The sequence below is a fragment of the Dinoponera quadriceps genome, unplaced genomic scaffold, assembly GCF_001313825.1.
Source record: "Dinoponera quadriceps isolate SergipeBrazil2010 unplaced genomic scaffold, ASM131382v1 scaffold5809, whole genome shotgun sequence".
Lineage (NCBI taxonomy): Eukaryota > Metazoa > Arthropoda > Insecta > Hymenoptera > Formicidae > Dinoponera > Dinoponera quadriceps.
In genome coordinates this window covers 177,690-205,681 of record NW_014559826.1, presented here as the reverse complement: position 1 = coordinate 205,681, position 27,992 = coordinate 177,690, and the positions used below count along the sequence as shown (strand labels likewise).

The window sequence follows — 27,992 nt, the reverse complement described above, 5'->3', positions numbered from 1 at the left end:
GCGAAGTCACGTGACCGGACCACCTCGCCGCATTAAGGGGCGACTTCCACCTCGGTGGCCGAAGTGTCTCCCCGCCGCCCCCTCCTGCGGTACGCGGGGAAAGAGACAGCAGTAACAACAGAGACACCGGGAACGCCGGGAGAAGCGAAAAAGATCGTGGAAATTTCGGTTCTGGTGACTGGAGACGCGACCGTCTCTTTCTATAGTACCGTCCCCCGCCTTTCCTACATCACCTTCCCGGCCAACCGAGTATCCTCCACTCCGTCGGACTTCCCCACCTTCCCGCTATCTCCATCTCCTCCCTCTCCTCCGTCACTTAGCAAGTATACCGCAATCGGTGACTGCTTGGCCTACCCTAGCCTGCCGCTTGCTCGCTGGGTTTTGGCCGATCGGCAGCCGCGATTCGGTACGGCGGTTCTCCGTCGATCGGTTGGACTATCGATCAAATCGTCGCGCGGCTACCAGTGTGATACCAGTGATCTGTGCTCGGTGACTTCTTCTCAGATCGCTCGGTCCGATCTGAATTTGGTTTTACGCGTCCGTAGTGTGAAGCGGCGTGTCAAGTATTGTGAATTCGTTTGAAAACATGCAACTTACACGGTGATGCACAGTAGTGAGCAGTGAATCGAGCAGTTTTCATCCTCGGTATGTTTGTTTGACGTGAAATCACGCGTGGCGTAAGTAATAGGCGTTTCCATCGAGGGAAAGGAGAAGAACATATTCCGTCTTGCTGAAATGACACACGCGCACTTACGTGACAATATACGCGAAGGAGCGTGTCAACGGATTTATACTTTCTTCCAAGGTAAATATTGACTCGACAAGTTTTCACGATTGATAACGGTGCGGCACTAACTTCGGAATTTTTACCGAGTGAATTCAGTGAATAATGTGTCCCACGAAGCCCACCGTACATTGTGAGGAATTATCGGACGTTAAAGAAGGTTTCGCCCGTCTCTTGTAGCCGCGTTTTCAAATACTTGGCTCAATTGTCTTCGCGCGAAAGAAGTCGGCGCGTATCGTTCCATGCGCGGTAAGCAACAAGCGTTGATAAGCAGCAAGCAACGCGCCGAGGAAGAGCCGCGGCGGCCGCAGCTGTCCGGCGATCCGCGGCTGGGTAATCATCTTGAGAATTTGATTCACGCGGGCAAAGATCTATCGAGCGTGAAGACGAGGCCGACGACACCCGTCCTGGCGAACGACGGAGGGGGCGGCTTCTGGCTGGCCACGGTGGCCGCGGGGGCAGGTACCCCGGCCGGGCTGCCCCCGCACGGGACTCATCACCCAGCCATGGAGCCAACGTGCGGATCCGCCGAAACCGGCTTTATCAACAGTCAACCCTCCATGGCTGAATTCATGACGGCGTTACCACAATTAGCCGGAGACAGCAACATGCAACACTCGCCGGGTACCGGCGGCTCCATCAGTCCCGGTACTCACCATCCCGCGTATCATACCATGATGGATCCCCACGGTGTCGCTGACCCTTCGGGTGTCAATGTTCCTGAGTATCCTTGGATGAAGGAGAAGAAGACCACTAGGAAAAGTAACCAGCAAGGTAAGTTGTCAAGGATAGACGTTTAATCTCGCGAACCGTCCGTACAATTTTTCCGCCGAGTGAGAAAACTCTCTCAGAAATTACGAGACGCTATCTCTTGAATATGGAATACCCGATGAAAGATTAGCCACCGGCATTATAAACCGTCTGTATTTGCGACACATTTTTATTCATAATTATCGTCGAATTTCAACGTATCCGCTTTGTCTGTGCAAAAATAAATCAAACAATCGTTAACGTATGTCAAATTCCTTAATTATCAATTGAAGTAAAAACTTCATCGTATTCATTGTGCGAGAATGACATCAACACGCGAGAATCCTGTCGACCCGGGGGCCTATCTTAGGCAAACATAATTACAAATTTGTCGGGATTGTAAAGTGACAAACGTGCAAGTCAATTAACGGTGGCTGGTAGGATTCGGCGCGGCGTTTATAGCATTAGGAGTCTATTGGCTCCTCGCCGCTACATTGTGGCGCGCCACGGGGTGCCATCCGACGGCTAATGACAGTTCTAAGCCGCTCCTTTCCTACTACCGTCGACATACCGCACATCTGGAAGACATAACATGCTCAGGCCTGCGCGTCTGTAAATATTGCGATCCGTATAACATTACATTGTTTCCATTCATGCAACAATGCATGGTCCGGATGCAGCTACCCTTTAAACAATAAGAAAGAAACTGAGCGGCGCTTCATCGATCTTGCGGCTTGTTCACAGAACAATACGTAACACAAGATATAATATACACCAAATATATTTCATCCACTTTTGCGTTTTTCGCACGTGAACTCGATCATGTTTCGCGCGATACAGAAATGAGGGAAAGTAGGGGGGTACCTTCCGGAATAGTGTTTGTTTCGCGAATGAGCGTTAAGTCGGAGATATCTCTGCGGACACTCGTTTTCCAACAACTTGTTGGCTGCGGCGAGAGGCTATCGAGGACCAATAAATTTGTGGAGCCGTTCACGGCACGTTCCACATGTCACCGAAGCTCGCATGTATACGGTAGTGGGTGGCGATACAATTTGGAGGGTTGGCTAACTTTATGGGCCACTAGGGCCTCCATTTGACTACAATCTGTACCCTACCGTCTCGGTCCATTTATCTATCCCCGTTTCTCTCTTTCTCACGGCGATCTCGCGGCAGCGAGACGGCGGATTTAACGTCGTGCCGCCTCCAAAACGCGGTCGGACTATTCACAGGACACGTCGGAAGATTAAGTGTTTGGCACGGAGGTTAACCAGCCGCTGGCCAGGCGGTAACACGCGGAATCATCTGTAAATTGAGCCCTGGACTAACGGGAGAGAGAGCGTCGGGACGGTCATAACTCACATGGGGTGCCGCCACCGACGCCTCGTACACGTCGGCTCTTTGCTTTCAACCACCGTGTTATCCCTTATCGTTGCCCCGTCCGCTCATCTCTTTGTGATTTGTGCGAGCCTACCGGACCTCTTTATAATTATATTCTTGGTGACGAGTGCGAAAGGGAATCGCGCTTAAAAGTGAAAGAAATCAGAAATGTAAATGTGCCCGGCGGTGTAATTAAAAGAAATTTCCGCGCGTCGTTGCGGTTAGATATTTCTTTATTGTCCGAATAACGCTGTTATTAAAAAGAAACACACCGAATATATCAGGAATGATATTGCCCGAATGGCGTTTGGAAATTCCTCCCTCCTCCGTTTCAAAGTCCGCGCTCATAAATTCCCGTGAATTACAATCAACGGGAGAAACTTAAACTCATTACTCCGTTATTATGATTTTAACTGTCGAACCCGCTAACGATTCCCTGCCCAAGACGGTGCCGTCTCCTCCGTCGTCATGAAAACGGTCTCGCGACGAAACCTTAAGTAACCGTCGTCCTTCCGTATATATGTCACCATACTGCTCGTATTAAATTTCAATCTGTTACATCTACGTGCCCTTCGAGCCGAGATGTTTTAGCCCGGGGACGCCATGGATGGGGACGATAAAGGAGGACGTGGTCTGATTAGTTGAGTTATTTGCCAGGAGGAGAAGCGCGACCGACGTTCCATGCTTCGTCGGTAATTCTTGCTGGATACCTTTTCTACAAAAAAGCCACGAATCCATGAGTGTTTTTCCCGACGCCTTGTTCCAGGCGTCTCATCAGTCACGTCGGTGGGTGCCAAAGCAGAAGCGTCAGCCCAGCAGACTCCTCCAAGACGCCGATGTGTCAATTAATCCCTGCATCCCCCGGGATAGGACTAGGCTAGAAGCTGGATTATCATCATCCTCGCCCGCTATCTTCTATCCTCCGTCTTACACCCTCCTGCGGGACGGCCATTTTCGTGGGCGAACTGCTTCTTACCAAACTACGGCCCGGCTACATTTCCGCCATTAATTAATATAGCGCTGATACTTGATACCGCTAATAGTTGAGAGAGCTCGAGACGCTCGCGAATCAGCTAGGCAAAATTATCCGAGAGGTAAATCCGTACCGATCGAAAGTAATGGCGGGCACGGTTAAAAACCGTCGGAATTTCTGAGAGAGAGAGAGAGAGAGAGCCTACACAAATATTGGCGAGCGCGGTGGAATTGAGGGCGTAAAGGCTCGATAACGAAAGAAGGGTGGAAGGAATTGACTATATTCGGCGATTCCATGATATAGGTGATTGAGCGAGCGGGACTTTACCCTCCCTCGGGGTGGGGCGCGCGGTACGAAAAGAACAGAGCATCTAATTTAAAGATTCATTGGCGAGTAAATCCTCGCTGAATTAGAGATAACTCTCCTAGAAAATCCCAGCTACTATGATACTCAGCAGTCCTCTGTCGCTGCGGTTGCTCGTGGAACGAAAAGGGGGGTCTTAAGGCGGCGATATCCGAGAAAAGGGAACGAATTCAATGTACGATAAAGCTTTTCCAATATCTGCTTATGCAAATGATCGATCTCGCATCTATCTCCGCTAATCGATCGGGAAATATTGTACATAAACGATCTAATAAACCAGTTTACACAGGAAAAAAGAAAGAAATTAAAAAAAGGAAAAAAAAGAGAGAAAAGGACGAAAGCACTGTTTACATGTCACAATGATTGTCATGCCACTACCGATCAGGTGTCGTTAATTTTCCCGTGGGATACACGCGTTATCTCACATCATACTCGCATCATAAGCGTCACTACTACTATTGCTTTTACTACTTCGTGCTAACATTCGTAGCGCGAAGTAACGGTAAATATTCGACCGGCGGGGTTGCCCAAACTTGGCAAAGCGAATTATGGAAAGTAAGAAACGTAGTTCTTATGCGTGTACAGTTTTTCCCAGCTCTTTGGTCCTGGCGCAAACATCTGGAGGGATAGCACCGCATAACATATTCCAGATTATCCCCAAAATCGACCGACTACGACGAGCTTTGCAGCTGCAGGGGGTTTCCGCAACGAACGACGCGGGGCGCCGCTCTCCGGGCTCAAATAATAAACACAGTATAACAAATTGATAATCCGGAACCCCATAATCGTACGCGTATTTCGACCCGGAATCTGTAGCCCGACACTAAAAGAAGTTTCCACGCTCGTTGTTGCGCCAAATGGACCGCTATAAAAGCGGTGGGGTTCGCTATGCTCTGTCTTTTCCTCCTTTCTTGCTGTTTTCTCTCGCTCCTGCACGGCAAGATTGCAGCGGAGAGAATATCGCGCGACCCGCTTTTGAGAAACGTAAAGAAATCCTTGTCCTACCGATCGTTTATAAATACGAAATCATGCATAACACAAAGGACATCCATTGGACTTTGTGTATTATATATAATTTATTATACATATAATTATGTATTTGACAAGTAAGGATTCCTTCCTGCTTCTCAAAATCAGATCACGCTACTTTTTCCAGTATAATCTCACGTGACTATAGTTTTATCTTATATATCTTTATATAAAGAAATATATATGTAGAGTGATAAAAATGGGATGAACACACACACACATACACACGTATGTGGAAGCAACTATTCTTCCGACTCATTCATCATTAACATTCATGAAATCATAATCGTAAGACATACACAAATACAACACAGTCTGAAACGCAATTCGTTCTTGCCGGATCTTCTATGATGTTCCATAAAGGAAGCCAAACGGCCGCAATTTTCGATTTTGATAATAATTTTATGCAAATGCTCGAAGGCGAAGCTTTGGAATGGCGACGATATTGTCGGATAGACATCACCCGTGTCGCGTATCTTCCCCTTTCTGGCGACGGCTGATGGGAATAAAAGACGTTGAGGGTTCCTATATCTGTTAGTCTAGACACTCGTAAAAGGAAAGTAGGTGTAAAAATTTTCAGAAAGGATGATAACATATGCCAGAGGGCTAACCACACAATCGGGTGTAACATAGGTCACCCCCTGATCCTTGTTCCTGAGTATCAAACAAAGCAGTGACATAATCAACTATTTTAGCTGTAAATACACTTCAATAGTACGTTGTAATGTAACAATTTTGTTTTCCGATAGGGTTAAAATTATATTTCAATGGAAAATAAATTCGACTTCTAACATCTAGTAAACGCTTTCACAAACAAAACTACTAGTACTAGTACTAGTATCGCAATAAATTGTCCACAGTCGTAATTTTCACAAACCATTAAATCCTACCGCGAATTCGTAGATCTCGAGACAGGTAACTGCCCAGAGTAGTTGCCATATTCTTTTTGCCGCTACATCCCGGAAGATCCCACCTCTACCCGTGCTTTATATTAAAAATGAACTGTCGCTTCCACTGACGACATGGACGGGTATTTGACTGTACTACCGCTTTTATTTGATAAATCGCGGCGCGACCTCCTCTCTCTCTCTCTCTCTCTGTCTCACTCTCGGTCATCTGAATTTCTAATGCATTATTTTTCCTGGTTGGGACTATCCGCCCGGTTGTGTTGAATCGCGAGGGTGAATCGTGCTACGCCAGACGGGGATGTTGGCTGGCTCAAAGAGCGATTAAGAATAAAGCGATGGAAATACGACCGAAGAGCCGAGTTATCTGAGCGAGCCCGGAGCGACTCCCGATTTCTAGTAAGTGCGATGATTACTATTAACGTTTATCATAATTCGAGTGTCACGTAATCGTTGAGAGAAAGTAAGTTTATTTCGACCATGCCGCTTAGCACGCTTCACGTCCGATTAGGATTTCGCCAGTGTGAGATCTCCTTTTGCGAGGAAAAGTGGGATCGCGCGGCAAGAGAGTGTTCGAAACGACTTGAATGTTTCATAATACATAATACACCGTTTTCAATGCTACTTGCCATATTTCTCGAAAATTTATCGCATATAAGATTCAGGGCGAACCTTTTAAATAATTGATCAATTTCTAAAATGATAAGGACACTATTGGATATTTTTCATGTATATATATATATATATATATATATATATATTTTTTTTTTTTGTAATATTAAGTTATGTATAAATACCTGAATCTAAATATCATTTTGATATCGACTGAGATTTTGCTTCAATTTCATACATACGCATAATTTGAAAATCTTTCCATACCCTTAACCTACCTGTTAACCCCCTCTCCCCTCTTTCAGTAGATCAACCAAAACCTGTTGCCCATAATGGGCCTCACAGAGCGATAAAAAGTTTTCAACTCTACAGGAGCAGAAGCCTACATTTCTTCCTCGCCGACAGTTTAGCTTCATAATGCAAAGTCGCGAGTCATTCGGTGATCAAAGTGCCGCTCTCTCTCTCTCTATCGTTCTCTCTGTCGGAGTGGGTACGCTTTCAAAAGCTATTCTGATGTTTCTTTGAGTCGCCATCGGACGTAACATCAGGACATTGACACAAGGAAGCACCGTTTTGCGAGACAAGAGACGGTAGGACCACAGCGGTGGTACGACACGCTCTTTTTATTCCTTTTAATGACGCACAAGAAACTGCATCATTTGGGTGAGCGTACTGCCTCGGAATTGTCGTATATACGCCTCAATCTTCGTAATTTAGTAATTTTAATGTAAGCCACCGACAATGGAACACGCAGGTCATCCTATTCAACTCGAAACGCACCAAACAAATCGCAGATTTTTTAATGCAATTGTATCTCATCAAGTATTTATGAATACTCTTGATGCCCTCGGACGGTTATAAATAATACAAAGCAGTGATTTACCACCGACAAAAGAATATATATATGGACGAAAACTAAGAAGAAAGATAGAGAGAGAGAGAGAGAGAGAGAATAATGTTGGAAAAATATAATTTATGTCATATAGAAATCTTGATAATTACTGAGATATTATTTTCAGATACGCACCAGTAAAATAATCAGGTGCGAGCCGTGTTAACTCGCGAACCGGACTAGTCCAATTGAGTCCTCCGTCCGATTTCGTTCCTTTTTCAAATCTCAACGCACTCATCTTACCTAATGTGAGTATACGCCGATACATTCTGAAGTAGGTGTGATTTACACACGTGAAAGTCGCCGTAAACGGTTGGATTGTTCGAAAGTCTTTACCGAATTTTACCAGTTTGCGAGTAAATACCGCATTAACACGGATTTAAAATCAGCTTAGCGGCAATCACGTGGACATTTACAACCAACGTGGCCTAAGTACTTTACTGTTAGGGTACATTAGCCCCGAGAGCAATGGAGAGCTCACCCTACCGGTGCTTCTTTTCTTTCGCGAAGACAACGCACGGTTATGCTAGGGTGGACGCTGTAGGTAGAACGAAGAAAGAGAGAGAGAGAGAGAGAAAGGGAATGGTGAAGGGGAATTGTCAGCAGAAGGGGGAGGAATTGTCTGGAGTAATTAGCTAGCCAGACCGGGCCGATATAGCGCTGAAAGATTTCCAACTCCCCGCGACTCAGGTCTGTCGCGACAGGAAAACCCGAGCGACTCTATTTATAAAATGTCAGAGCGCCAATAAAGAGTCATGCTACATCAAAGATCGACGACAGTGACAGCCAGAGAGGGAGAGAAGAAGCGAGTGGATAAGGGAACCTTTCGTGGATTTATTATCAACTCGCACATTCAGCCACCTAGGCTTTGGCGACCTGTTCACGGAAACCAGCATGGAGATACACGGCGAATAAAAACCCGCGGCCTTCTCTTCCGTGATACTTTCGAGGAAAATTATTTTCTTCCCGGAAGATAAATGAGCCCAACTTCACCTAGTAATCACGATAACTCATTTTCTTGCGCGTTGATCGCACTTTGTTCATCTCGATAGATGATTATCTTTTCGGCCTTCCTCGCTCACATCCTATTTACACGCGTTTTTGCGAATTTCCCTCGCATTTGCTTCGCACGTCCACCTCTCGTTCTTACATTGGGTTTACATTTTTAGTTCTGTCAACAGTTAAAACATTAATCGCGCCCGGAGTCTACATAACGACGATCCAACTTGCTTTCATCGCTGCATCCTAAGCAATCCGAGAGAAAAATAATAAATGCAGATCGCAAAAATTCGATATCCGCCTTCGGCTTTTCCTCTCATATCTCTGTATCGGCGGGCGAGCCGAATAAAATCTTTAGACACGGCAAGATAATGGAAAGAACAATTCCGGAATTGGATGTTAGTGCTCAGCTTCAATCGATTGTCAGGATGGCAGTCCAAGCATGACTCGTGGATTCGTAGGTAGAGGAAACCTCCCGCGCGAAACTCTGTACACGCTGGACGTGGCTGACCAGTCGGCCGACCGACGGACGGCTGACTGCCTTTCTGATTGATGATCGCTACTGGACTCTCCGCCGCCATGCATACCCTACCCAACACGTTCTCCTCCGTTCTTCACCGAGCGTCTACCATACCCCAGGCGCGCGGTGCGAGTGCCAGGCTTCACCCTCTTCGTTCGCGTCGACTCATTCCCAGAATCGCGCCTCCGCCCTAATCTCTTTACGTTGCTCGAGGAGGAGCACCTTGTCCTTCTTCAGCGAAATTCGTCTCAGAGAGGCGGCAAAAGTAACTCTTAACTCGATTATTAATACACAGAACGCAACATTCTCAGGTGGACAATATAACCGGTCGCACGGCTCGGATGCGCATAAGAAAACCACATTGTGCGCGGATAACACACGCGGTTTAGCGGCTATCTGCAGAGCAACGATGCTCGTGTATATACGTATAAACCGAGCAGGTATGAATCTCTCCTCGAAAGAGTTAATCATCAATCCACGAATAAGTCACATTTTTATTCATCGCTGGAAAATACGAAAACATATTTTCGGGATGAGGTCAATGACCGTGGACTTGAGGTCGGGAAACAACGGACGACGTTCAAGTGTGATGAGAGTGACTTGGGGAGCCGCATTAACAAAACTAGCCTTTAACTTTGCTTAACTCGAAACCTATACAGCCGAATGAAATGTTAAACAACGAATACAACACTCAAATATACATATATTCGTGCGATGACACGCTCAAGTTCAAGAAGAATGAGGAAGTATGTATGATTAAATGCTAAGATGTACCCTGAAGACGTTTCGAAATACTCTAAAATAAAAATGCGTTGTAACTGCTAAATAAATGATTCCATAAGTAATCACTGGAATTCGCCATCTAATAGTAGAGACATTAAGCGGGGTCACAATACCCACCTTCTCCTCTAATGTGTAACTGACGATGAATTGTTGCAACAAGAATGACGCTGAGGAAGTATTCTGGAAGAGACGGCGGAAATGTGCAATTGGTTACGCGACAAGCACGCCCGTGCTATTTAACTCTTAATCGAGCAGAATTCGCGTATGGATGACCTGACACGACCGCCGAAGGAGCCGTTACAAGCGGGATGGATCCACCCTCGTATCCCGCAGCACCCCACCGCTGTGTAGCCCATCGCCCACTTCCTTTCATTGGGAGCAATATTTCTTTTCGCGAGTCCCCTCGCAGGGCCTTTATCTAACAAGGAGCAAATCATTTCCCTATTATTTGCTCGCTATCGCACTCTTGCTCACCCAGACTTCCTCTTCTGGGTTCGTTTTACTCAACCGAGTATTCGGGCTCTTTATCCCCACTTTCCTCCACTTGTCGTTGCGTTCTTCTCCGCGCTATATCTCTTGGAGGCCATCCAAACCCTATCCATTGTGGTGCTCTCGCGCCGCGAGAGGACTTATTTTCAAGCTTTATTTCATATTTCTTCGCTCATAGACTTATTTCCCTCAAGCCGGACATTTGTATTATTTCGGAAGGTATGTAGAGCGTACGCACGGTAATGTACGATGACGTATCGTATTTTAATCGTACATTATACCTCGGTTGCGCTGAGGCCGCCGGGAATTTCTCGGTATGCTGGTAACTAAAATAACCATGTCTCTCATTGTATTTATTTGAAACTTCCTTCGTTTCAGCGGGACTGAATAAAGGAGGCTGAAGGAACAAAGCTTGAAATTCCATTGATCGGTCCCGGGGAGATAACTTTCCAGTAGCGCTTCTCCCCTCCGGCCAAAGTTCGATAAAGTTTTTCACACAGATTCAATCGAATTCTTCTCTCGCAAACCTTGAAATTACATTTGCCTGCGGGGAACCTTAAAATTATATATACACATATATATATATCGCTCGTTATTCTCTCACGTACGCGTGTCTGCCTGTACATTTTCGAAATTCCATCGGAAATTATTTTCAACGAAATTCAATTGTAAAGAATTTTACAAAAAAAGAAAAAGCTGTAAAAGACAATGACATAAGTTGCATGCTTTAATAATATATAATGGCGAAAGGGTTAATTCCTTAATGTATAATGTCGCTTTTGCAATTTACATCGGTAGAAAGAGGAGCAATTCAATCGTAATTAAGTCCCTACACGCCCCGCAGTAAGCACAGGAGGCTAGCGGGAGCGAATAGGTCTCAGAACGGTGTTCGAGTCGAACTAAAGGGGTGGTCAGTGGTCGGTTTAAACAATTATCACGAGGGTTGACCGCGTACACGAGCCGACACGGGTGGTAAATTATTACACCTAGTGTTGCTCGGACCGTACATTCTAAAGCTCCCGCCGAGTTTAAACCGTAAAGCAGCGTTATCACTAAAGTGCAATCTCTCTCTCTGAAAAACGGTGAATTTATAATAAAAACTCCAAAGAATACGTATGTCCAAAAGACGTCTCAAAGACGTCCACTAGACATCTCGTTATCCAAAAGATGTCTCTAAAATGTCTTGAGAGACGTCTTAATATTATCCGGGATGTTACATATATGAAACGATACAAATATAATATACCTAATACATGCACATCTTTACATGCCGCAACGTTCAAGCCCGATAATAATGTTTCACGTGTAAAATTGTGAGGCCGCAGTAACAACAAGAGCTCGTCTATTCGAGCGTACGACTAGAGAGCAAAATTCATGATCCGTTGCCAAGGTGCGTCCAAATACATCATCCCCGTTAATTCTCGCGCGTGCCGAGATCGCCACCAACCTAAATGCGTGTTGTAGCACGCTGTTTATCCCTCCGCGATGTTGCTGAAGTGTGTTACATAAGAATCGTACGGAAAGGAAAGGTCGTAAATTCTGGCCGCGCTAGAGAAGACTCCGCGACTCCGTTACCCGTGTTAAAGGGTGAGTGTACAGGGCGAGTGTGCTTTATAGCATTGTTAACAACTAATGTATGCGGCTCCGGTCCTCGAGACCCCGTCGTATTTAACATTCTTTAACATTATTATACACATGGCGCCCGTCTGAGTGCTCTCTCCACGTATCTGCTCCTTTCCCCACCACCCGACCCTTTCTCCGGAGGAGAGCGACCCTTTGTGCCCCGCTGGGGCCAATTTTTGCCAGTTTTATTTAACTGCAACCGCAAAATCCCTTTTCCTCACTCTTTCCTGCTTTCCTCTCCCTTCCCCTTCTCGCACCTTTCACGTCTTTGAAACGGGGCGCTCTCTTCTTCTCTTTCCAGAGGCCAGGCACGTTTTAGGACTTACGATCGAGGGCGTAATTCCGACGAGCAAGTGGCGCTTACTACTTTCTGATGCGATTTTAGAGGCGCGCGTACGGGATACACGGAAATAATATTATCCTATAAATAATCGTACGGACGCGCGTTATAAACTCGAAATTCTGGATATAGTCGGTAAAATCGAATATGAAAAGTCGTCTCTCCCTTATAACTTGGATGATGCTGTTGTACGTTGATGTTGTTAGGGGCTTAAGGTGCGGTTCCGTTCGCAGCTTCCGAAAAAGCGCGAGAGAAATAGGAAAATCTCCGATGGAAATGATAAAGAATCGTTGGACCGTTACGAATGCGTCTGAAACGATTGTTACCGCTCTCTCTCTCTCTCTCTCTCTCTCTCTCTTTCTCTCGCCGATTAATTAATCGCCATGTTCAACGGAAATTGGTAATTAAAACTGCTTTCGAAACGGTTCTTTCGGCGTTTCGCCTGGAAGTCAATCATGTGATTTTGTAATTACCTGAAATGCCGGCGCACGGTGTAACGAACGTTCTTAAGAAATTCATGTAATTAATAACCCGCTCGTCGCTTCGCGGCAAAACGAAGAAAAAAAAAATCAAGAAAGGAAACCTCTGCTGCGGTGCCGCTGGGTCGAGACTAATTAAAGGTAACTCGTGATATTAGTTAATTTATCGCCGGCTGCGTATAAACGTCACTTCCTATTGGCCGTGTGGACGGCCTGATGTATGCTTAGAGCCAGCAGCTTCTCTTTCGGTAAACGTTTTTCTCGACTAATTCGAATAATCGACAAGATTTCTGTTCATACGTTACGTCAGGTGCGATAATTCGGCACGACGTGCGTTTCATTCGACATTTCTAGTGAGCTTCCAGAGCCGGGGACCGGCATTAACGTCGGCCTGCATCCGTTCGGTAAATGACGATGAAACTTCGATAAATTACCCACCATGCATGATTGTTACGCGCGAAAGGTACATCTATACATCGAACCTTATCAGAAATATACTGTGCATCGTCGATAACACAACACACGTCCTCCGTCTCTCAGTACTTTAATCGTCCAAAACTTTGCATGACGTTGCAGTATCTTGCGAAAAAAAGTTTAGCGCAATTAATTCAAGACCAACATTTTCCTCATACAGCTAACTAAACTGCCCTGCCGCAAGTTGGGAAGGTAGACGCTAATGTCACCATTTAATAGATGATGAACTAACACATCCACACAAACACACACACATACACACACATATATACACTCACATACGCACTCACACGGGAACGTGGAAAAGAAAACGTCTTGCACAAATCGCTCGCAGTTATCGACCATGCTCCTCTTTTCAGACACGAGTCGACCCAGCTGACAGACGCCTAATTACTGCGATATCGATCCGTCGAAACGTCGCGTACGATTCTTCGCTCTCTTGAACGCCGCCACAGCGCGCGCTAGTACTGTCACCCACCAACGTTAGCTCACCCCGTAGTTGTAATTTCAACTTAATATTTCTTGCAACGGGATTACTTTTCACGCATATATATATATATATATATATATATATATATATTATTTCTACCGCAGACAGAAGCGGTTGCTTGTATCGTGTAAAATTCAAATTTGACAAATTAGTAGTTAGCAATAATGATTCTCGCGATATCGATCCAACGTGAGCATATATTCTTCTTCGACGACGGTACATCGTCGTGGTAGTTTACGGTTTACGTTCCTCCGTCTTACACATATAATTTAATTATTAGACACCTATAATTAAACGCGTGTGTGCTTAGATATAATGGCATCGTCCATCACCGACCAGTTGAACGATCTTAAACGCGTAATGGGTATCATTCGATAACGATCAACATGACATTTGTAAAGATAATAACGGAAGGTACATATTTAAAATTTTAATATTATTCTGGGGATGTGATGTACGCTAACGACACGCGCAACGAGCCGAGTGAACGTTAGACAAGGTGAAGTAGGACACAATGAGCTCGCTCGTACGCATGAGATTGCTATTGTCAGGTAACGAGGAAATTTCTTTCGAAGTATTCCAGACCAGAATGTCAAGGAGATACAAGATTTACGAAGTGGGAATTGGTCGCGAAAGATAAAAGAAGTGGAGGGGATGCCTCTTATTTTCTGTCGCGACAGTTTACACGGATGTTGGGGTAAGCCGCGAAGGATTTAAAATTTGTAAAGATTAAAATAAACTTTTTATCCGGCTGCGACTTCTTGGTCCCATAGGAGGAGGAGGAGGGGGGGGGGAAGAGAGGACGAAGGAGGAGGGTTTGGAGACGACGGTAGACAAGAAAGAAGCTTGCTGCGGGACAAGAAGCTCAGAACAGCTCGGAAAAAGGCGGTCGTAACGCGAACGGAGGATGTAATGAGAATCTCTTAACTTGAACCATAATTCAAAAAATTGTTGAAGGGTTCTACGTTCTGCGCCGCAAATTGTCGTGAAATTAGTTTCGAATTCGTTCCTCGTGGGATAGCGCCCGTTGAACGCGATAGAAATGTCTTAAATATTTATGAGAGCGAAACCAAAATGGTGCGTGTAGAATTATTACTGATACCAATTTCATAACTGTTTATCTCGCGTGAACGTGTATGTATTCCGCCTACATGTACATACGTACACACATATACATACATATATATGTATATATGTACGCGGGATTTTAATGTCTCCGTATCCTCGCTGGCTTAACCGGGATCGTCCCACGTGTAGTTTCAATTTATTTTTACCCTCAATTTGCCACGTGGTAAAACCGGAGGAAATTGATCGGGGAAAGTCAGGAGCCGTTACGTATTTTTTTATCCTTGCCGGATTATTTTAATCACATTAATGTTCCAACACATCGAAAAGGAGCTCTCGCAAAATCAATCTTGCATCTAATGGAAAGATGGCGCTTTTCATCTTTCCCGGGAGACCACTCCCATTTTACGTACCAAACGCCTTACATATCACTGCTACCTCTCGGTTATTCCTTTCTGAGATGCAGCGTTCCAATTGTAAATTTTCATCCCTCCCTATTTTCTACGTACTGTATCTTTCATATTTATCACATGTCGTAATTAGGTCTCGAACTATACTCAAGTGATCGCAGTTATTTCATATATTTAACTTATAATTTAATTATTATATATTCATTGCGCAAACAAATGTATTCACATTAAACCAAGCGTCTCCAAGCATTGAAATATTTTTTTACGCACTATTGTGCTCGAATATTTCAAAAGCTGGAAAATATCCAGCGAGTAATGCAATATGCCATTACCATGACGGCAACGCCACAATTTACGTTCACGGACGTAGATATCCGATCCATGAGTTAAAATAATGAAGACATGCGCGCTGGAAATCCATTTCCTACGCACTGCGTCCTTATATAACCTGTTATTTAAACTACGTGAATGTTGCAGTAATCACAGAGGAAGAAAACCATGCAAAGCGGCAAAATGCCACGTGCAACCGTGCAGGCGATCCGAGAGCTCGCGCTTTGCCTATGCTTGCTCGCGCGTGTGTGCGATAATTGCGGAATTAACCTCAACCAATCGTAAACCGCGAGAGCAAGACACCAGTTGGCTTGTTAGGTGGCCGCGCACTTATCTTGTTACGTGATTACCGAAGGTTCCCGAAGGTAGTGCCGTGAGATGAATATGCTAAGCAGGAATTTCTTATCACGCGGCTCGCGATGGAATTTGCGTGTAACTTACAATTATACAGAATTACATCTCTCGATGTGAAATGTCCGTACTGCCGTAAGTAATACGCCGTGCCGGATTATATACGATAACAAACCGGTACCGTCAGGTACTCCGAGGAATAACAGCGATTAGTATCGGAGCGTCGCGAATCTTTATTGTGAAACAATAACTGCCGCTATTACCAACCCAATGCGGAGGAATCATTAATCAGGATCGTGTATCCTAATTGCGAGCATCTCTCGCAAACATCAATTTTTGACCGGCGATTTCGCACGTACAGTACGCCTCTACGAAGCAGTTCTTTTTTTCTTGAACCCCCCCACCCCCTCGCCCCTACAAATCAACCAAAGACACGAGAGAAAAAGGCACCGCACGCGGCATGCCCGTTTGAAGCTATATAAAATTTCGCGCGCTCGCCAGTCGTGCACGAAGAGATATCGGGTATATACCTCGAGTCGCTCCACCCCGATGATTGCAGGTTGCACCGGCACGCCTTCTGAACGTACTCGGCCAGTCTGAATCGCGCGTATACACACGTCTTGCCTTTCTTTCTACCACAGGAGAGATCCTTGCGTCCAATTTTCTTGCACGAAGGGCCACCTTCGCAGTCGCGCCCACCATAATCACAGGTTGGCGAGCCTGTGCAGAGGCAAACATGGCCGCCAACGCGGCGGAGAGCCGCTCGTCGTTGCTGCGTGTTCAGCCAGCGTCGAGCCAGCTCGCGGCTCCGCGGTATTGCCAACTGTTTTTAACCACGCGAACTCCTCCGTACGTCGCTTTTACATTTCCTCACCCCCCCTCCCCCTATCATCTCCGTCCGCCTCCGTTCTTGCATTTTTAACCGATTTTATTCTTTACCCCCCTCCTTTTTTTGTCGACGGTACGTTGCTAGCTAAGGCGATATCTTCCTTTTTCCATCATTACATGGTATCTATATGAAACGTTATGCTAATATCTCGAGTGTTAGTACGCCGTGCAAGAAATAAGTCGATAAGACGCGGACATAGAGACCCGAAGCAAACGGAGATTTTACGATAAACCGGCTATAGTTATTGCACAGAATCGATACCGGACTGTGACGAGAAAAGGCAGCAAACGCGGTAAATATTCAATTTCACTCCTCGGAGAAGGGAGAACTTGTAATTGCCAAGTGGGTGTCATCTGTTACGATTTAAACAACGATCCCAAAATGAAATCAGATATAACAGAGCTGTGTTAGCATCAGTATCGAATGTGTTTAACTGTTGATATGTCGATTGGATTATGTTGATGTCAATCCAATATGTTGATACCGCTGTCTATTTAAGTTATCGATACTTGAATATGCGAAGCCCTTATTTCTCAGTACGACAAACGTCGGAGATACCGCTGGCTGAAACTCTGACAGTACGGATATTATTTGAATCATCGCACAACGGTAAAAGCATAGGAATCAATTTCCCCGCACAATAACCCTATCGGCAAGTGGGGTGGCCACTTGAATGTGGCGATAGGGTTTCAGCTGAACTGGAGCAGGAAGGTACAAAATATTTTGCAGCCGTGGTCAGTGGTCGGCCGCAGTTCTTGTTTTGCTCGCCGTTAATTGATTATAGCTTGTATCCAACGTGGAGGCCGCAACCTCCGAAAGCCCACCAAAACCAAAGCAACCGAGAGAGCCCTTCCTGCCAGCCATTCCACTTCGACTCCCTTCATTCTGTTGCCGTACATTTAGTTTTGTTCGTTGCCCCTCGCCATACCCGTCCTACGTCTTGGTGTAAATCTATAATGAGCCGCAGTTTATGGCGATTCCACCTTCCAGCCTTCCCCAGCTTATCCGCCGCAAATTACCCAATACTGCATTAAATACCTACTTTATTCTCAATGATCATTCGCGATGATTAATTCCTCCATTGCTACAAACATAAACACGAAACGTTATAGCGATATATTTTTTTATTCCCAGCATTTGATGGTAAAAAAAACGTACTCGAGCGGGAATTAATTCTTGATCTTTTCAGTTCAAACAGAGAAAGAGAGAGAGTCGTAAGTCGTAAATAAAAGTGCGATTAAATTTCACCTTTCAAATTTTTCTAATAAAAATCTCTTATTACATGTTTGATATATTTGCCAGTGTGTGTCGAAAAAAAGTGTACAAAGTTGAAAGTCTGAAATTTGAATTTAACGTTACGATTAGCGAGATATATATTACAGGGGTATGAAACCATTTAAAGTGAAGAGATCGTCCCCAGAATTCAGATTTGCAATGTTCGGCGAGTTTGAAACGCCCGGAGGAATCCGAAACGATCAGAAAGTTATCGATCACGGCAACCTTCCTCGCTTGGCCGCCGTCTACCTGTTTCGGACACGTCAAAGCATGGACATGGAGCCGGCTGTCTTCTCGTTTGTTTCAAAGTCTCGTCACTCATTTTTCATACGTTTACATCGCCGACGCCGCCGCCGTAGGTTCCATTCGATGCTAAAAGCGCGAAAGAGAAAGCGATGGAGGAAAAGAGAGATAGAAAGAGAGAAATATAGAGATAGAGATAGATAGATGGATAGAGAGAGAGAGAGAGGGATGGAAAAGACGAAGAAGTTGAGGACGGGACGAAGAAGGGTAATCGCCTCTCTTCTCTACGCCGTTCGAAGTAGCGGCTCTTTCCGCCCTTTGTTCTTCCTCGCAAGTTTTCTTCCTCTAGGCGCGGGGGAAACAAAAGACAAATTACAGAGACGCCCATCATGTGACCCTTCCCACCTGTCTATAAACGACCTGGACTAGTCCGGAGGAAAGGAGAACACACCAAAGACAACCACAGAAGGAAGATACATGATCCGGATGACTCGGTCGCGTGTAAACTACTTTCACGTTGAGAATCTGCTTTTTTCCCGCGCCTTTAATTGTCATATTTTTCTAAGACACATTTCTTCATTGCCCATCATCGCCCTGACGCGAATGTCCGTGGATTAATCACAAGTGCAACGAAACAATGCAAAACGTAAAAAAAAAAAAGAGAAAACAGGGAGCATGGGAGTTCTATCATCTGTTTGTGAACATTCCAGAGTGGGAGAAGGAGACGAAAGAATAGAAGGGACACGAGCGAGCGAGTCGAAATTGAGCAAGGTCTTGCGTGCGGATCGCTTTCATCTCTATTATCGCTGTAATTGCTGCTATAAATGTTGTATTCGGCGGTCGCTGTTTTCTGCTATCACCGTTGCTCCCTAAATTACCGTTTCGTACATTTGCTATTTTCTATAATCGTTGTTTCCTACAATCGCTGTTCTGTGCTATAGACAATTCCTGCGTAAAACACTTGGAAGTGAAAGATTTTTCTTGGATGTAACGAATAGAAATCAAAACTAAAATGCATGAATGGACAATCGAAATTACGATGTAAATTTGATATTCACACTAATAAGGTGTTTAATGCTGCTTCATATAACGATTCTTCTTCCTTGTTCCTCTTGACAAAGTATCGGAACGAGAAGACCAGCGTATACATTTAAAGAAGTGACAGAAAGGTCGCATCACACCACTCTCGATGTTATGTTTTACCAACAGGACACGTTCTCCAGTGAAAACACGTACCGGCGTTCTGTATCGAAGGGACGCGCGAAGCGACGGCCGTCGCGTTTATCACGGACATCAACATCTGCTCCATCGGCGATTGACGAGCAATTACGTTATAACGAGAGAGTTCGCTGTTATTTTAATATCTTTTCCTTTGCGTGTTGCATCCTCCTTCGTCATCGACTATTTGAAGCGCGATCAATATCCCCCTGACGGAATCTTTATGGTCGGCGACCTCTTGATCATTCTTTTAACAAAACATACGTGTGCGGTGACAATTTCAACCGGATGCGCCCGCACGGACGAGGCAGACAGCGTGATATACGAAAATACAAACTCTATTTTCGTGCTCTATCATTCTCACCTCGCACACGATCCTGTCAAGCAGCTCTCTTCATTTTGACTACACCTTGACAGTTCGTCATCTGCTACATCGTGTCGCAAGAACGAAAAGCTCGCTAGCAACGCTGATATTTTCGTCCGGTCTTCGAAAAAGAAAAAAGTAGAAACAAAGAAAAAGCCGTCGTCATCGTTGCAAAACAGTAATGCCTGTCACTAATTTGAATGGACAAGAAGCGGCGACTGGTATCGTTAAATTCATAACTGCACGTCCTTTGTTTAACAACTGAAAGCAACGATGTTTGACCAACTAACGATCAGGATATGCGACGTCCGATGTAACGTCTATTTACATCTTCATTAACAATGCCTCGAATATTTTATAACAACCGTGTCGATAAAAATTCAAGTGTACAGTCCAATTATTTTTGCGCAATAACTCCAAAAGTGCGGACACATTTTCGCAAGCTCTCTGAAGGCGTATTGTTTTTCTCTTTTATCGTGTGTATTTTTTTATTCAGCAGACTACGCCGTTTAATTCGTTGTACCGTATAGTTATTTTCCAGCTTAATATCGCTGTACGTTCATTGTCAAATTGAATTAAACTCCTGGAACGATTGAACAGATACAGGGCGTGGAGTGGAGTTTGATCGACAGTTTCGTCCAACCAATCGCCAGACCGAAATGCTGATGAGCCCCACGTCAATCATGCGATACTTTCATCTCGCCACCATCACCCTCACCCTATGGAAACTCCACGTGCAGGATTTGCTAGGTTCAAAGCTTACTACACCTTCAGTCTACGCCCTTCTCTCTCTCTCTCTTTCTCACCCCCGAGTGTCTCCTCTCTTTCTCTCTCTCCCTCTCTCTCTTTCTTTCTCGTCTCTATTCTCCCTCTTCCTATCTAACTGTCTCTATCACACACCTTCTCCGAACCTTTCCCAGTCACTATATCTTCCTCTTTTTACCTTTCGTCATCTCTATGTCTCTTTTTTTCCGTTTCATTCGATTATGCCCCGTCTCTTTCTTCTTTAACCCCTGACGACTCATCCTACTGTCGAACCACCCTTCAGCCACCCTTACATCCGCTCGCACGCTATGGGGTAGTTTAGCATCTCGAGCCTACGAAACGAACCACCCCCTTGCTGTGCCCCTTCGTCCGAACTGCGTCACGCCGTATCGGTTTTTTCTCTCGTGATACGGCGACGCGTAAAAAACTGTAACACCCCTGATCCTTGATAAAAAGAAAAAAGAAAAAATAAGAGTCCAGGTGGTCAATGACCGATGGAATATACACAATATATTTCCCTCGCGATGTTCACGCCTGTTACAAACTTTTCTGCACTCTTAGGTGTGACCGAACGGTCGAAACGTTCGTGCGATACGTGCGATACGACAGATTCACGCAACAAGAGAAAACATACAAGTTGTTTAACGTTTGTAACGAAGCTTACGTGTTATTTCTAAGAACTGTTTGATCACGAGTCGTCTTGTAAACAATTGGAGCTAACGAAGCTATCAATTTTAACTGAAATATTATTTCCGTGGGCGTCCAGCGAATTCCGTATAATTATGCGATAGACGGCTATTAATTATTATTTTTACGGCAGTTGAGTGGAAATTATTCTTTAACACCGCGTGTCTCTCGGCCAAGCACCGTGAGACGTTTAGCCGTCACTTTCTAGACCAGATCCATCCCATATAAACCGCGATGCCTCCTTGCGACGTCTCCCCGCCTGCCCCCTCCCGCCGTTCCTCATCTTCAGGATCCTGCGTGGTATTTCTCTTGTTATCGCGGAACAAGTTTCTTGTCCGATAACAATTAGGAGGTGTTTCGCATCGACATGGAATAGTGCCGGTGGGAAACTTGCCCAAAAGTTTGTAAGGAGTCGAGTAACCGGCCGGAACAACATCAGAATGGGCCTCTTCGCTGCGCCGAGAATCTTCGCTCATGCATTGTTAAGGATGTCATGTCGCATCCTTCCCCTTCCTCTCTCTCTCTCTCTCTCTCTCTCTCTCTCTCTTACTCTCTCTCTCTCTGCCTCTTGCTTAAATGATCATTAATTAGGATACCACTTACTTGCTGCAATAGACAAAAAGAGGACACTGTTAGGTGGTAAAGACAAAGCAAATATCAAGACGCGGGAAGTAACGTGCTGCGTAAAAAAGTAGAGCTAAAAATTACAAGTGACCGAAAGTGGAGATCGGCAAGAGCTTACAAAGGCATCTTTGCGGCATTCACGAGATATTGAAATACATACGATGCTCCTTCCAAAATATATAAATATATCGGTTCGTGTGATTAAAAGAACCAATCGTCCCTTTTTACTCAAACGACGTATTATATTATTCATGAGTTATCACGATTACGTTAATTGAGAGAGAATGTATTTTTATGTTGCAGAAAACGGCCTACCAAGGAGATTGCGAACCGCCTATACGAATACGCAACTCCTTGAGTTAGAAAAGGAGTTCCATTTCAACAAGTATCTTTGTCGACCACGGAGAATAGAGATCGCTGCTTCGTTGGATCTCACAGAGAGACAGGTAACGCAATTCCACTCAAACTGTTCTGTACGAAAATGATCCATCCTACTGCTCCCCCTTTAAGCGTTGTGATTCCGTTTCAAGTAATTTCATATCCGATCCTTAAAACACCACAGTTAATTCCTTATTAGGCGACTATTGCTGTGAATCCACCAACTCCCTCGTCTCGTCCGTGTTTAATAATGAAAAACTAAGCGAAATCTCATATTATCCTTCGGTCAGGTGAAGGTCTGGTTTCAAAATCGACGAATGAAACACAAACGGCAAACGCTAAGCAAGGAAGACGGCGACGAGAAGGACGGCTCCACTTCGGACGGTATGGAGAAATCCAAGAGCGATAAGATGTTGTCCATCGATAACGACGAGAAGAAGAGCTGTCATAACTGTGATATTTCGGGCGTAGGCGACGTCGGGAGCACCCTCACCGGCGACGTCACGGACCTAGGTTCCTCCGGCCGGAGAAGCAGCAATAACAACAACACGCCCGGCGCGACCAACAACAACAACAACACCAGCAACAACAACAATAACAACAACAGTAATCCCGGCTTCAACACGAACAGCAACGGCGCAAGTAGCGTCGGCAGCACGAACAGCGTGACCAGTTCGTTCGAGAAGATGATAGTGGACGACGACTCGAGATCGCAGGACGGCAGCGAGGTGACGTCGCCGAGCGTGACGAAGAAATTGTCGAGCGAGGTGAGAGTGAAAGTCGAGAGCGGCCACAAAAGTCCGAACAGCGCGAAGCAGCAGCAGCAAATTTCCGTGAGCAAGAGGTCACCATCGGCCAACACGAAGGACATGTGCTCGGTGAACAGCAACGGCGTCCTGCTGGCTATGCCGGACTCGACGGTCAGCACGCCGGTTCTGCCCGGTCAGAATTCCACGAGAAGCCTGACGCCCTCCTCGACGCCGGGGACACCGGTTCAGCTGCAGCAGGGCAGCCCGCTCCAGCAAGCGACTCACACGGCCTACATGCAGAGACCGCGAAGCTCGCCGTCCTCCACGACCTCGTTGCCCTCGGGCCCGATGCTGCACGCGAACCCGGACACGATGTCGCCTCACGGCGGCCGTAACATCTCGAGCAATCAGCAGCACTTCCAGCAGCAGCAGCAGCAGGGCGTCTATCAGGCCGCGCCGGCGCTCGATTACCGAAACGGCCTGTCCGCCAGCAGGCAAAGCGTGCCGAGCCAACAGACTCAGATGCAGAGCGGTTACTGTTCCAGAGACACGTACCAGCAAGCAAGGATCTCGTATCCGGCCGAGGTGCATCCCCTGTACGTCAGACAGAACCAAGCGGTGGGATCGAGGATGGCGCACCACGTCCGAACGGCGGCGGCGGGCACGTCGAGGTCGATGTACGGCGGCAACAGCATGCAGTTCCAGCAGCAGCAGTACGCCGGCACCGCCGGGGAGTACAACGGATACCCGGCCCAGGCGGCCGGGCCGCCTTATCACGCTTCTTATCACAGAGCATCGATGCAAGGCGCCAACGCCTACGGCTCCGGTCAAGGGGGATACTCCGCGGGCGCGCAGAACGAGCAGAGCACCGACGGCTACATGGCGCCCGGGAATTACGGCTACTCGACCGGCGGCGGCGGCTATCACGGGGCCGGTGAGAATCTGCACACGGCGCACGCCGCCGTGTCCGCCCAGCATTATTACAACGACATCCAGCAGCAGCAACATTCCCAGCAGCAACACGCGGCCGAGGGCTACGTCACTCATCAGCCGGGCATGCATTCCGGCGACTATCGACCGGCTAACAAGTGTCACCCGAGCGCGTACTACGAGCAGACTACCGGTCAGCTGCACGTCCATCAGGGCGGAGAGGCCTCCAGCATCCCGAGCAGTTACGTCTCGTCGCCGGATCCGTTCCCAGCGCCCGGGATGACGACGACCGCTACGGCGATCGCAGCTGCCACCGCGGCGGTGATCACGCCACCCGGAAGCGCCGCCGGCCAGGCTGACAGCAACAACGAGTCCTACGGCAATTACGGCAATTTCTACGCCGGCGAGCCGGTGCACACCGCGCCGCCGCCGTCCGCCGACAACAGCAACAGCTCGTCCGACTTCAACTTCCTCAGCAATCTGGCGAACGACTTCGCCCCCGAGTACTATCAGCTCAGCTGAGTCCACGAGACCGAGAATCCTTGCCAGCTGGACTGGGGCGACGAGCAGTGCCTGCTCAATGCCTTGTACTGAGAGGAGTGTGTCTTCGTCCGTGACAGGACGACCGGGGTTATCGAAGCCTGCCGGTTAGACGTGAAATCCGACGAAATTATTTTCGGGGACGAGCGATGTGAGAAGATCGTGCGTGATTTAGCATATTTGTACATAATAAAACCTGAAACGTTTGAACCTTTTCTCTCTCTCTCTGATTTTAACAAATGCAAGCATATCTCAAGTAAACCGGATCACCAGAGAAATTTTCGCCGACTGTTCTAAGTTGCAACGATGTAATTCCCTAAACTGTAATTCCGTCGGTCATTTCATCCGGGCAATATCGACTTTAAAACGCCTCATCTCGTCGGAGACGAGAAGCGCGTGATCCCCGCTATTTTGTATTCCAAACGTTGAGGGATATTTCGTTGAAGTATATGAAGCAACGGTGACAACGAGTGCAATGGTTGTGTTAATGTGTAAATTGGAACCACGATGATACGTAGAGTTCCTGTACCTTCGGAATTTTCGCGAGGTGTTTCGCGAACGAACCTGCCGAACTTACCATTTCGACGCGAAGCGCATTGATTCGCGGGAAGTGAACTTGTGAGTGATATTAGACTGATATGTACGAGCTGTGGTTGAAAAAAATGTGCATAAATGTTGTAAATATATCAAAGATTCGCTGTTGTGTGACATGGGATTATAATGGGTATATCGATTCAATTGGATTCTCGTGAATGGAAACATGAGGTGTAAGTGCAATCTTGCTGCGAACATTCTCTCTAACGTTTCGTTAAAACGTTTGTACAACGTAACTGTTACAAATCATCGGTGCATGATGTTTCTTTCATTTCCGACGTAATTTCATTTATTGTCGGGGCATGTGTTCGAACGAGGCTTCTAGTTTTGCTTGAACAGAAACGGGATAACAGGAATCTTCAGTCTAATTTTGAAGAAACTATCGAAATTATTTGGTATTATTTGAGTCTACAAAAATGTTGAGTTTCCACGTGACAATTGATTGCGCTCTGTGCAACGGGATAACTTTCACATATGATTTAAATGGCGAAACGAAACGAAGCTGTAGAATCAATGAGCAATAATTAATAATGAAATTGTGTACATATATATCATACGTTAGATTAACGGAGCACAAATAAATAGAAAAAGTCGCATCTATACACGATTACTATACTGAGTACACAACGTCTGAAGAAATGAAATAGGTACAATCTGTTAGTTTTTAATTAACACAAAAAATAGATCGCTCTCTTATATAAAAAAAGAAAGAAAAGATCGTCCTCTCCTATTAAATATAGAGTATAGTGAAAATTGGTCACCATTGCGGGAGGAAAATGGAACAGACGCACTTGTAAAAACATTACCTACGCTGTCCGTTTTGTGAAAAAATGAGTTCGAGAAATCGATCAATGTGTGATTCTGTATTGTATACATACGAATACAAACATGTCACCTAATGATACCGAGTATCGTTGAGCAATACACATCGAATGGTAACCAGCACCCTCCAAATGTGCGGAGTGTCGTCCGTCAGTAACGTCATTTTTTCACAAACCGCGGTTTCTTTTCTAATCTCTACTAGCGCTACTTTAAGCAAACCAAATAAATTATTGTCGCTCTTTTAGCAATATAAATGTAAACATAAGTAGGGATGTAACTTTAATTTTCACCTCGCGGCAATATATTTAATACCCAGTCCTTTTTGTATAAAACATTTAGACGCCGTGTCATTGTTCATGTAAAGACTATTTCATGTACATAATACGTATACGATAACCGTATATTGTTTATTCATTCTAACTGTATAATTGTGTTGCAAGTGAGCCCTTGACACGATAAACAAAGTTATCACACGTGTACATTCGTTCACCGACACATTTGGCAAATACAGGTCACAGTGAAAAGTAAAAGGTGTTCTTACATTTATTGTCTTTTTTCTGTTTTTTTTCCTCCTTACTAAGCGCGGTCGATCTCTCTCTCTCTCTCACTCTCTTCTTAACTATTTTCGCGATCAAAAGAGAAGCGGCGAGAAGCGGATGGAATTTGAAAATGTCACACAAGTCAACGAATGATATGGGAAATCGCAACTTTAACGAAGGAGTGACCATGAACGGAGGTGGAACGCGCGCGTGAATTTCGATCGTAGGTGGTGCGATTTGCTGTGCGGGCGAGATGGAAGTGACGATGATGGATGACCCGAAATATCGGAGCAATTGAATTGAAATATTATTCTTAGCAACGTTCTTACACCGTGTCAACTTTACATTCTATTCAGAGATTACACGCCATTTGTTATGTCCGGGGAAATTCATTTACGCACATAAATTAATTTATCATGACCGAATAAAGTTGGGGAAAAATATTAACGTTAATTCTCTCTCTTTCTCTCTTTCCTTCTTTTTCTCTTTTTCTAAACCATCACGTGTAAGTAACTTTCGAGTAGAAGGAATGATTGTTGTTGTTGAACATAACAGCACAGCGCACAATATCGCCGAGAGAGTGGAGATTGTAGTAGTATTTTGACGTTTCATACGAAATCACAACTTTAACGAAAGAAGAAACTCAAATCGAGAGAACCCCGTCCGCCGCTAGGACGGACGGCTGTGCCAGTGAAGAGACTGACAATGATGGATGACTACGCGTGATGCGTGTGAGTCAAGCCCATACGACGCCATAGCTTCGAGCTCATATGTGGCCTCCGGCTTCGAGCGAGCCGAACTGTTGCTATCGTTGCATCTGTGCAGAACACCCTCCCGAAACACGACCCCCGATCAACGATCCTCCCCACATCGGCTAATTTCTCGAAGCTATTAACTTTTTCTCCGACAAAGGCCAAAAGTCTTCCGGACGAGAGGGGGGAAAAAAATAACAAGCCCAGTTGGAAGACGAAAATTGCGTTTTCGTCACTTTGCACTTTTCGATACTTGGAGCGTTACTTCAAACGACGATTTCGACCGGCGGCAACAATTCAGCGACCCGTTGCTGCTGAATGTAGAAACACCGCATAATGTGGGAATTCGCGCGGACAACTCAATGGGCATGTACACTCAGTGCGTGTCCCAAGGTTTTACAATATATATATATATCTTTATCGTCAATCACGCGGCGCTATCGTGGTCATATCGGGGCGTCGAGGGTTGGCTCCGGAGTCTGCAGAGTCAAGGGTTACTAGCCTCGAGTCGTGCGATACTTGCCCTTTCCGCCCGACCGTCGCGACCATAAATCTTACGATCGTCAAGGGACGACTCATTCACGC

At 45.7% G+C, this 27,992-nt stretch overlaps 1 protein-coding gene across 1 annotated transcript; it reads left to right on the top strand.

The window, feature by feature from the left end:
* Positions 1-26,622, top strand: LOC106750509 (homeotic protein proboscipedia). The gene is made up of 3 exons (XM_014630915.1): positions 1-1,558; positions 22,407-22,549; positions 22,772-26,622. The coding sequence occupies exons 1-3, from the start codon at positions 1,027-1,029 to the stop codon at positions 24,680-24,682; spliced, it is 2,586 nt and encodes an 861-aa protein (XP_014486401.1). The 5' UTR covers positions 1-1,026; the 3' UTR covers positions 24,683-26,622.
* Positions 26,623-27,992: the final 1,370 nt, after the last annotated feature.

Excerpts from the sequence above, each read along its gene's own strand:
- LOC106750509 (XM_014630915.1), top strand. The coding sequence starts at position 1,027 with ATGCGCGGTAAGCAACAAGCGTTGATAAGCAGCAAGCAACGCGCCGAG. Across the intron at positions 1,559-22,406 it reads TAGGAAAAGTAACCAGCAAG|AAAACGGCCTACCAAGGAGA; the intron begins GTAAGTTGTCAA and ends TTTATGTTGCAG. Across the intron at positions 22,550-22,771 it reads TGGATCTCACAGAGAGACAG|GTGAAGGTCTGGTTTCAAAA; the intron begins GTAACGCAATTC and ends TCCTTCGGTCAG.